The 11,445-nt window shown below is 39.5% G+C and overlaps 1 protein-coding gene across 4 annotated transcripts in view; it reads right to left on the bottom strand.

Annotated features, from left to right (window-relative positions):
- Positions 1-1,053: 1,053 nt before the first annotated feature.
- snx19b (sorting nexin 19b) overlaps positions 1,054-11,445 on the bottom strand; it is a 125,943-nt gene continuing 115,551 nt past the window's right edge. For 2 of the 4 annotated variants that reach the window (XM_069894913.1, XM_069894914.1), the window contains 2 exons: positions 9,131-9,255; positions 1,054-6,722 (listed from right to left, as the gene is read on the bottom strand). In XM_069894913.1, the coding sequence (XP_069751014.1) occupies positions 9,159-9,255 (97 nt within the window). In that variant the 3' untranslated portion in view covers positions 1,054-6,722; positions 9,131-9,158. The remainder of the gene's footprint in view (positions 6,723-9,130; positions 9,256-11,445) is intronic. The other 2 variants (XR_011343380.1, XR_011343379.1) reach the window with 2 other exon arrangements.

Here is an 11,445-nt window from a genome sequence, read left to right as displayed (position 1 = left end):
CCCATTCAAGCTTTGTCCAGAAAGGTTTCAAAACTAATAGAGTGAAAGTCATTGATCCGTAAAGTCTTCCCTGACTGACACCTCAGTACTTTTTCCTGTCTTGTTTCAAACCAGGAGGATGCACCCAGGATGCAGAAGCAAGCTCAATGGGCAGATGGCCCACTCCTGCTCTTATTCCTTTCATTCTTATCCAAGCTTTTAAATACTTAAAGCCCTGGAGTCGATTCCTGAATGAAAGAGAACTCAAGTAACAATAGAAACATAAAGAAAAAAACAAAATAAATCCAAAACATTTTCTTGGACATTGCTTTGAAACATGAAAAAAGTGACACAGATGAAGTATTTCTTTTGCCCATTTCACAGTGGTTCTGGAACAGTGATATCATTTGAGAATAAAACTGACCAGAGGAGCTGACCTTTAAAGCTTTATTCCATAGAACTTTAATGCACATGATACATCATAAACTCTTTTACAAAACCCGACCACATGGTTCTCCATATATTAATTATTTATATGTGTAAATATTGGTGTACACATTCTTTGAGCAAAACCAGCCCAGATGATTTTAACTGGTCCATTCGAATGGGATCAGCCACCCATCATATGTGCACCAGTTACCTTTCAAATTATTTCACTGTCTAGAGTGAAAATGAATGAGGGCCTTACTGGGTCTCAAATTTGGCGAATGGTTAAAACTGACTCCATTAATCCAAGACTAATGGGAAGATGATGTTTATATTTGACAGGTTCACAATTCTAAGAAACAGCAGGGCTCGAGTTTTACAACTGGGAACTCACTGAACACAATGATAGAGACAAATAACTATTATAATTGAGCAAGCATTAATATGTATGCCAACATACACTATATCCATGGTTACCCAATAATATTCTGATGCAAAACAGAGGCGCCTAACTGAAGTGTCACTTGGAAAAAACAGAAATGCCCAAAATAGCACCTTGTGCATCTGCCAGTATGGATTTGCCATAGGTTCCATTTTCAAGTACTTCAGCTTCTCATCAAACCGCAGTAATAGAATCAAGTCTTGATGTAATTTTCATCTCTTTATGCATGAATCCATTTCCACGTCTTATTCCTTTAGCCATAAAATGATACAATATTCATAAGTACAGTTGGTGGGCTTTAAAGTTCCAAAGATCAGATCCAAATGAGGAACATGTTCCACAAACACAGGAAAGAAATGAGGAAGGAAAAGAGAATGCAACAAGCTTACTTGGGTCAATTCAGCCTTTGGACTAATTGATTCCTGCTGCTTTTCCATAAATTATACAAAGCTTCTGATTCACTGTTGCACTGAGATACGAAGCTACCTGTTGTTGTTATCAGGTTTTGGGACTTCATATTTAAGGATCAACAACTCTTGTACCCCCTAAAAAGCTAAGAAAAAGTTACTCCCTGAGAGAGATTCAGATGCAGTCTCTAAATAATAATGAATTCTCCAGTTCAGGAAAATCACACGACTGAAGTTGACATTGCATAAACCATGAAAAGATCTAGAACAGCTGGATGTGAGGAAAAGAAAGAAGAGAACAGCCGAGAATCTGACAGAGATGATCAAGTTGTATTTCCTGTGGGTTTATTGTGCACACAAGACTCCGTTGCACCTTTCTGGGTATTAGTGTGAAAGAGGAAAGAGGGCTCGAGTAAATGTTTTAGTTCTGTAAGAAATAGCATTTGTTTGAACTCTCCACAATTTGGAACTTAAGTTCCTACACAATAATGTATTTTCCTGGTTTTAACACAATTACTTAAGATCCCAAATGGAGCTTGCTGGAAATGGAGTTTAAACTCCACAGCTGTTTGATTAATCTACATAATAAATTAACCAAATAGCATTCCCAAAGTCTGTTCTATTTCTAAAGCAAACAGCATGTTCTGCATGATGGGAGCGAATCGCTAACAATGAATTCAGGGAATTGTGCAACCTTGTATTTGTGCTTTGATGCTGCATTTTATTTCACGCCATATCCATGGAAGACAGACTTCCATACATGGTGAAAATAAAATGTTTACCAAAGTGAGGGACAGTGTGGCGGAGCATTCATCAAGGGAGTGGGCTGAGTCAGAGTGGAAAGGCCTTGGCTCAAGGGGCTTCGATGAATAGGAGCTGAGGTGGTGGTGCAGGAGTTCAAGTGAGAAAGAGCCATCCTATTCAAAACGTACCAGGTGTGAGGATAATTCGGCGTAAATTGGGCAACACGGACTAAATTTTTTGTTTAATTAAAAGGATTCAGCAGGTAGGCACAGGTAAGGGTAGGTTTTAGATCTCATTTTTTCCCCTCTAGTCATAAACAGTGGGAATGGCAACCATGGCAGGGGAATTCTCTTCATGTAGAATGTAGGTTGTCAGGGAAGCCAGCAGGATACCTGACGACTTCATCTACAAGAAGTGCATCCAGCTACAGTTCCTGACAAGCCGAGTTAAGGAATGGAGGCTAGAGTTGGATAGACTCTGGAGGCAGAGGGGTTGATAGACAGGAGTTACAGGGACACTATCACACCTAGGAGGCAGGAGGAGGGTAGATGGGTGACATTCAGGAAAGGGAAAGGGAACAGGCAGGCAGTTCAGGCCACTCCTTGTGGCCATTTCCCTCAATAACAAGTATACTGTTTTGGGTGGTGTGGGGTGGGGAGGACCTACCAGCAACAAGCCACAGTAATCAGTTTTATGGCACAGTCTGGTCCTGTGGCTAAGAAGGGAAGGGAGTAAAAGAGGTGAGTTGTAGTGATTGGGGATTCCACAGTTAGGGGGACAGATAAGAGGTTCTGTGGAAGAGATTGAATATCCCAGATGGTATGTTGCTTCCCTGGTGCCAGGGTCAGAGATATCTCAATTCGAGTTCACGGAATTCTCAGAAGGGAGGGTGAATAGCTAGATGTCATTGTTCATATAGGGACCAATGACGTGGGTAGGAATAGTGAGGAGGTCCTGCAAGGAAAGTTCAGGGAGTTAGGCGCTAGGTTGAAGGACAGAATGATCAGGGGTGTGATCTCAGGATTGCTACTGTGTGATTAGAAATAGAAGGATAATGTAGCCTAATATGTGGCCAAAGAAATGTACAGGAGGGAGGGCTTCAGGTTTCTGGATCTTTGGGCTCTCTTCCAGGGAAGATGGGACCTGCTCCAACAGGATGGTTTGCATCTGAACTGAAGGGAGACTAATATCCTTAAAGGAAGGTTTGCTAGTGCTGCTTCAGTGGAATAAAACTAGATTTGCAGGGGAATGGGAACCAGAGTGCCAGAGCACATAGAGGACTGGAGGAGGGAAAAGATTATGTGAAATTTGCATGCACTGTTAGAAGTCAATGGATTGTACATGGTGGAAATGTTCTCAGGTGCATCTATTTCAATGCAAGGAGGGTTGTAGGAAAGGCATGTGGAATTATGACATTGTGGCCTTTCGTGAAACTTTGTTGCAGGAGGAGCAAGACTGGCAGCTCAATGTTCCTGGCTTCCATTGCTTTAGATGTGATAGAATGGGGGGCGGGGGGAGGTGAAATTTTGAGAGTTTCTATGTTCTTGGCAAAGTTACAAAATTGGTCCCTTGAAGATCAGAGTGGTCAGCTTTGTATAGAGTGAAAAGAATGGGGAAGATGTTAAGCTGATTTTTGTTTCATCAATATTCACTCAGGAAATGGCACAGAGTCAGGGAAGTAAGGAAAACAAGCATTGAGGTCATAGAACCTATACAGATTAAAGAGGAGGAAGTGCTTGCTGTCTTAAATCAAATAAAGGTGGATAAATACCCAGATATTCCCTCGGACCTTGAGAAATTGTAGGGGTATGGCAGAAATATTTCAAGTGTCTTTAGTCACAGGTGTGGAGCCATTGGATTGGAGAGTAGCTCATGTTGTTGCAGTGTTTAAAATAGGGTCCAAAAGTAACCCTGGAAATTATAGGTCGGTGAGCCAGAGGCCAGTAGTAGATAAATTATTGGAAAGTGTTCTAAGAATCAGATATGCAATTATTTGGATAGTCAGAAACTGATTAGGGATATTCAACATGGCTTTGTATGTGGTAGGTCACGTTTAACCAATCTTACAGAGTTTTTGAGGAGGTTACCAGTAAAGTTGACAAAGGAAAGCCTGTGGTTGTTGCCTTAATGGACTTTAGTAAGGCCTTTATCAAGGTCTCACATGGGAGGTTAGTCAGCAAGGTTCAGATGCAAGTTATTAATGGTGAAGTAGTGAACTGGATTCGACAATGGCTGGACAGAAGAAATTAGAGAGTAGTGATAGATGATTGCTTCTCAGACTGGAGGCCCGTGACTAGAGGTGTGCCTCAGGGATCGGTGCTGGGTGTTTGTCATCTATATTAATGATCTGGATGATAAAGTGGTAAATTGGATCAGCAAGTTTGCAAATGTCACTAAGATTTGAGGCAGTGTGGACAGTGAAGAAAGTTTTCAAAACTTGCAGAGGGATCTGGACCAGCTGGAAAAATATCAGATAGAATTAAATGCAGACAGGTGTGAGGTGTTGCATTTTGGAAGGACAGACCAAGAAAAAACGTACATGGTAAATGGTAGGGAACTGGGGAGTGTGGTAGAACAGAGGAATCTGGGAAAACAGATACATCATTCCCTAAAAGTGGCATCATAGGTGGATAGGGTTGTAAAGAGACTTTTTGGCATATTGGCCTTCATAAATCAAAGTATTGAGTATCGGAATTGAGATGTTCAGGCGCCTTGCTGTTTAGTGTTGGTGATCAGCAAGGTATGGTAAAGTTGTTGTATAAGACATTGGTGAGGCCAAATTTGGAGTATTGTGTGCAGTTTTGATCATCTAACTACAGGAAATATATCAATAATATAGAAAGAGTACAGAGAGGATTTACTGGGATGTTGTCCAGACTTCAGGAACTGAGTTACAGGAAAAGGTTAAACAAGTTAGGACTTTATATAGGAAAATGAGAGGAGATTCGATAGGGGTATTTAAAATCATGCGAGGGATAGACAGAGTAAATGTAGATGGGCCTTTTCCACAGAGAGTAGGTAAGATACAAACCAGAGGATATGGGTTAAGAGTGTAAGGGGAAAGTTTAGGGGGAACATGAGGGGGAACTTCTTCACGCAGAGTGGTGAAAGTGTGGAATGAACTTCCAGCTTAAGTGGTGAATGCAGGCTCAATTTTAACAATGAAGAAGAGTTTGGGCAGGTACATGGATGGGAGAGGTATGGAGGGCTATAAACTGGCTGCAGATCAATGGGACTAGCCAAAAAAAATGGTTTGGAGCAGACTAGAAGGGCCAAAGGGGCCTGTTTATATGCTATAATGTTCTATGGTTCTACAACCAAATACAGAATGATTGGACACAATTGGGTACCAAAATTGAACTTCAAGGTGATTTTGTAAACTTTAAAATAAATAATGAAATAAGCATCAAACAACAGCTGGAACCACATTTCCTCTGCATTAGTTATTACTTATGAATGCCAACAGTGGAATGTGAAAGAGTGCAGCACAAATTTACAAATAATTAACTTCCATTGAAACTATAATTGGGACTGAAAATACAATTTTGTTAATACTTTATAAGCTATAACTTACACATCAAATTCACAAAAAGAGAAAATACTGCAAATACTGGAAATGTAAAATGAAAAAAATAAATGCTGAAGACAATCAGCAGATCAGGCTCTGATGACAGACCATTAAACAGAAGAAACGGTTCCTTTCTCCACAGAGTCTGCCTGTGCTGCTGAGTGGTTCCAACTTGGTCCATTAACATCATCATTACATCCAATCAAATTTGCAGAACAGTGTAGCTGCTCCTATTAGTCAAACATCACATTGCTCAAGGGATTCAACACACCAGAAAATATGTTACAATTTAATAATTTGTCAATGAATAAAGATCTTTATCCAATCATACCTTGAATAAAACTAGGTTAACTTTGATAACTTCTGTTCGACACAAAACCATTTTTCTACATACTACAAGGATCAACTCTCAGGCATCGTGTTATACCAAGAATGGATTTTTTTATTCCCTTCTTGGCCTGAGAAATACCTCAATGTTGCTCCTCTGTTGAAAGTGCAGAGTGGACGATCCATTTAATGTAAACCAAGAATTTCCTTCACACTTGTAGAATCCATATGAACTTTACTGAAACAATTTGGAATAATTTCATGGATTTTGTGATAGAGTAAGGGCACATTGTGCTACTCCATGTGCATATTTCTGCTTTAGGAATATTTGAATAAATCCTGTTTAATTAGTGCATTTGTGGAGATTGGCCTTGGCAACACAACCATAATAAAACACCTGTCATTAATGTGGAGGAATTATGAGGAGTGGTTTAGAAGCCTGCTATATAAACCACCCTCAGAGGAGTGGCATCTAAGTCACTTAAAACTCACTTTTTTGAGAAGCATATTAAACATACAATTACCTTGATTTCCTTATACACATATTCTCCACTGAAGAGTACCAATATTGTGTAGAAAGGTCATTCATATAATTTCTGATGACCAAAGCTGACTGCTATGCAAGATCATTTTTAACATGCATTACATGTTCAATAACTGGTCATTTGTTTAATGCTGCCATTTTACTATGAAATTGAAATCTATAATTTAGGCTTGGCATTTATCTTTAGAAAAAACATATTTATCCAATCTCTTTCAGCAACATTGCAGTGATAATCTTGAGAAACAATTCCCTTGTGTTCAGTTGATGGGTAGTGATGGTTCTTGGCTAGACAAGAGAGTAAAACCGAAAAGTGAATTCAGAGGTAAATTTTTTTACAACTGTTAATAAACAAAAACATTACAAATTTTCGACTAATTTCAGTGTTATGCAGTGTTATTCCAGGTCAGGTCACTCATCTGAATGCTACTGGTACCAGATAACCCAGTACTACCTGTCGCATGGTTGGGTGGTCGATGGCTAAACCAGCTCCCCTAACAGACTTGCCTGGTGTGGAGGGTGGCTAGACACCCTGCAGGATGAAAAACAAGACATGTCAAAGGGCGGATGAACCCTCTCGCAGGGTCAATGGCCATCCAGCAAGCACGTGCAGTGAAGCGCGGAAAGAGCAGCCCTTGCATCAAAGCTTGGTTTGGCCATTCACTGTAACAGAACTTCCCCCAGTTGTCTTGGACCTCACCATGCCCGCTAGATCCGGGAGATGTCGAGAGGATGGGTCTGGACCTGTGCAACCCCCTACTCACCTAAAATCCATTCACGTACGCGCTGTTCCTTTCTGAGGAGTGAGGTATCCTCAGTGCCTGTCAAGGTCTGGCTTGTACATATCAAACCCCACAAACTTACTGAAAGGATGGATAGCCAAAAGAAGAAGATGCAAGAAAAAATATCTTACTTCATGATTGGAATGTTATTGTGATCCACGGCTGTAGGTATAACTGAATCATACACCAATAGGTTAATGGCTGAAACAACTATTGATATGCCTGAACTGCTAATTTAGAAAATATACAATTGAACATACTTTAGATCGGAAGGCAGGCAACTCTTCTTTTAAGTTGTACCTGTAGCACTAAATCACATAGTTAAGGAGACTCATACCAGGTACCTTTCTTGATTCACAAGATGGAAATACCGTATATTTTGGCATATAAGTCGAGTCGTGAAACTCAAAACAAATCTCTCACAAAATGAGGGTTGACTTATACGCCGAATATACTTTTGAGACCTTAAATTCAGCTCAAATTCTAATCTGCGCTGATCCGGTGTATAAGTCGACCCTTGAAAAAACAAAATATAGCAATATAATTAGCACCCTTCAAACTCGCTATCATTGTCTGAAAACAACAACACGTTTAGAACTCTTCAAAATCACTCTCATTATCATCGTCTGAAGAAAAGATGGCAGCAAACACATCCATACTCTCAGAGTTTAAACAGCCATCATATGGGTCTCAGTCTGTATCTGATGAGATGGTTTCAGCTTTGTCATCAGTGTCCCACAATAAATCATCTTCCGTGCCATCAATTGCCCAAGAGATACCACATTTTTAAAATCATTTTATTACAGTCTCTATTTTAACTTTGTCCCACGCCTTGAGCACAAAGTTACACAGTATATCAAGTGATGCAGCACCCATTGCCTCGCTTTTTGTAAATGACTTTTCTGCACTCGATATCCATGTATTCCATTCCTTGTGCACGTGGTCTTTGAATGGCTTGTTAAAGCAGACATCGCGAGGTCAAGCCACCAGGGATAACTGCCATGTAAGTATGATGTAGTGCTAATCTACTTTTAGTGTTTTCAGTTAAGTGGCTATGAAACATATCCTAGACCAGCAAACTCCATTTTTTGTGTACACCTCTGGCCGTTCATGAAACAGTTGCACCAGCCTAATTTAGCCTCAAAATCACTACTGAGGTCTGGGTACAACTTTGTCCACTGTAGTGCAAATGTTCTTATTTTATTTATAGCAATCTTGCCTCTGTTCACATGTACATTCTGCAGTGTGATTTTCCAACTCTGGCCAATGAGTGATTTCTTTTCTCAAAGAACATTGCCTTTTTAGTATGTTTCTTAAAGTCTCCTTTCTTCCTCCAGTCTCTTACCAACTTCTCATGCCCATCAAATTTTCTTGCAGCAGCCCAGTTGGCCATTTCTATCATTTTCATTTTAAAATTCACTTCATATTTTCGTTGTGTACTGCTTTGTATTAATGGACTCTCCATGATAGCAATCACCTGCAGCCAATGCCCAGCAGATCAATCCGCACGATCTATGGAGTCCATGTATACGACAGTGAACAGCCCACCTCAGGCCTCGTGAGCTTTGGGAGTCAACTTATGTGCCAGTCAATGGGGCGCCTTGGGCAACCAGAAAATGGGGGTCAACTTATACACCAGATGTACCATAAAGCCCTTAAAATGAGACTGAAAAATGGGATCGACATACGCCGAAATATACGGTACTTGCAGATGATGCACTTAGTGGGACTAGTAACTATAATAGCTTGTCCATTAATTATAATTGCTTTTTTCAAGATTGGATGCTTTATTATAAAGGAGAACTAAAGATATTGCACCTTGGAAAGTATACCTTCGTAAAAAAGTAGGTGTGCACCAACATTACAACTTCGTAGAAGAAAATACAAATAATCATCTTCAGAAAGACCACTTACCTCAAACCAGCACTTTCTCTGAGCTTCCTTAAGCAAAAGTTAACAGAGACTTTTGGAACTCTTCGCTAGTAGTTTCTGGGATGAGGAACTCGAGCAGCAGATCCCACATGCAGTATACCAGATGTCTATAAATGGAGAATGTTCAATGATTGCAAAATTAGAGCAACAAGATCATAAAGAAAACAGAGATTTCTCAACAAAGGTTTCTGATTAAATATTGTGAGGCAGTATTGCACACATAGAGCTGCAGGTAACGTGAGCTTGAATGTGAAGGCAATATGCTATATTCATGACTTGAGAGTGTTCATTAAAAGAGTTGGATTATTTTGAAAATTTCACAAATTGTCAGCTGTAGGTAAATATCTGAGATGTGTGAAGTTCAGAGCTTGGGGTACCACCTAATTAAATTTGTCTGAATCAATCATTTCCACTGGAATGAAATATTCACATTGATTATTGTCCCATTAAGAATATACTGCTCCTACACAATCTGACCTACATGTGATGCTATATACAGAGCAATGTTGACACACAACTGTCCTCAAAAATGTCCCAGCAAGTAATTTCAATTGATCAATACCTGGTCTGCAGTAGCCCACGACTGCTTTCTTAGAGGTAATTGGACTAGGTCATAAATGCAATGTTGCTTTACCAAGAACCTATTAGTAAACATACTTGCTCCATACATCATGAGTGAGGTACTGGATATTTATATTTCCCTAGAAATAGAAGTTTAAATTTACAAAATGCATAAATCAATTACTTTGGGAAAAAAGCCACTCAAATTTGATTGAATTGAGAAAATGAGTTACGTTAAGGATAGATCCTTTTAAGATACCAGAAGCTAATGATGCAGGCTAAGCCATAACTGGTGACTGGATAGATTATCATGGAAACAAGTGATTGCAAAGGCACCCATGGTGGATGTTGAGATCCATCTCACCATAGATTGTAGACAGGTCAAGAAGAAATGGATTACTACTTTATACATATAATACACAAATTATAGCCACAGAAAATGTCAAACGTGATTTTAATCAGGGCCATGCCAGGACTGCAGCAATAGCAACTATCTGATTTAAAAGATTCATACAATCAGTTGCAGGTCAGACAGGTGAGCATTTGGTTGATGAATACTTGTTTAAAAATTCTAGATAAAAGGAAATTTGGAGCGGTTTTCAAGGGCTAAGTCTTCAAGGACTGGTTCCTTGAGCAAAGGACTGATGACAGTAGAGCAGGAGAGTACCCATGTGTATAGAACCATGATGAGCAAAATCAGCCAGCATGGAGCGAACAAGGGAAAGTCAGGTGGTCAGAGAATTATACAGAAGTTGAGGGAACAGGTTAGTGAAGATATGTTCAGAGACAGCCTTGAAGGGAGATTGGAGAAAAGTAGAGGAATATGCAAGTGAAAAGTCTTGACAGAAAAGGGTTAGGTCCAATTGCACTTATTTCCTTGTGACACATGAGGAGGCCAGTCACCTTCCTGAATCTGTACGAGCTCCCAGAATACTTCCATTTGTCTTATTCACCTACTTTTTTCCCCTTAAGTTATCTCCTTTCATATATATGTTCATTAACTCTCCTCTCAACAGTTTCTCAACAATTCTCCTGCCATTCACCAGGGGAAGTGTACAGTTGCTAATTTATTTACTTGTCTGGAATGAGGGAAGAAACTGGACCACTGTTCTGCCCATGGCACTTAATCATCCAACTAGTAGTGAATAGTTATATTACTGCTGGTCACATTTTCTTGTCTGTATTCCTTCACCTTTCATCCACTGTCTTTGTAATTAAATATGGCACCCAAAGGTTGTAAAAGGCATTCTAATCCACTGTAGTACATTTTAATTGAGCAGAATCAGAGACATTCTTCAGGCACTGAGACAAAATTTTAAAAATTCAAGAATACCCACAGAGACACTTGAGAAGTGTTTGTCTTTGAGGACTCTCAAAGAATAAAAAGAAACAATGATCATTATTTCTGAACATTGTACATAATGTATTCAAAGGAATTAGAACAAAAGGCAGCTTTGCACCATGTGGTATAGTTAGACTGGAGGCAGATGTGTGCATGAAATCTTGACAGTTCTTTGAATGTAGCTGAATTTCAATTTCAGTCCAAATAAAAACTTTAGGTATTTTTGATTAAAATGCAATACGGTTTCTGGAATTTTGTGCCAAATACTTGCTGTAAATGATGTCCAACACCAATTTAATTAGCATTTGGATCATCTCCCAGGAGGCAGAGGATGGAATCCAACCTGTACAAAATGGTATATACACCTACTGTATACCATTTACCGGTATTATCT

Source organism: Narcine bancroftii, chromosome 8, assembly GCF_036971445.1.
Source record: "Narcine bancroftii isolate sNarBan1 chromosome 8, sNarBan1.hap1, whole genome shotgun sequence".
Taxonomy (NCBI): Eukaryota; Metazoa; Chordata; class Chondrichthyes; order Torpediniformes; family Narcinidae; genus Narcine; species Narcine bancroftii.
Note: the sequence above shows the minus strand (reverse complement) of the source record. Positions and strands in the feature narration are given on the sequence as shown.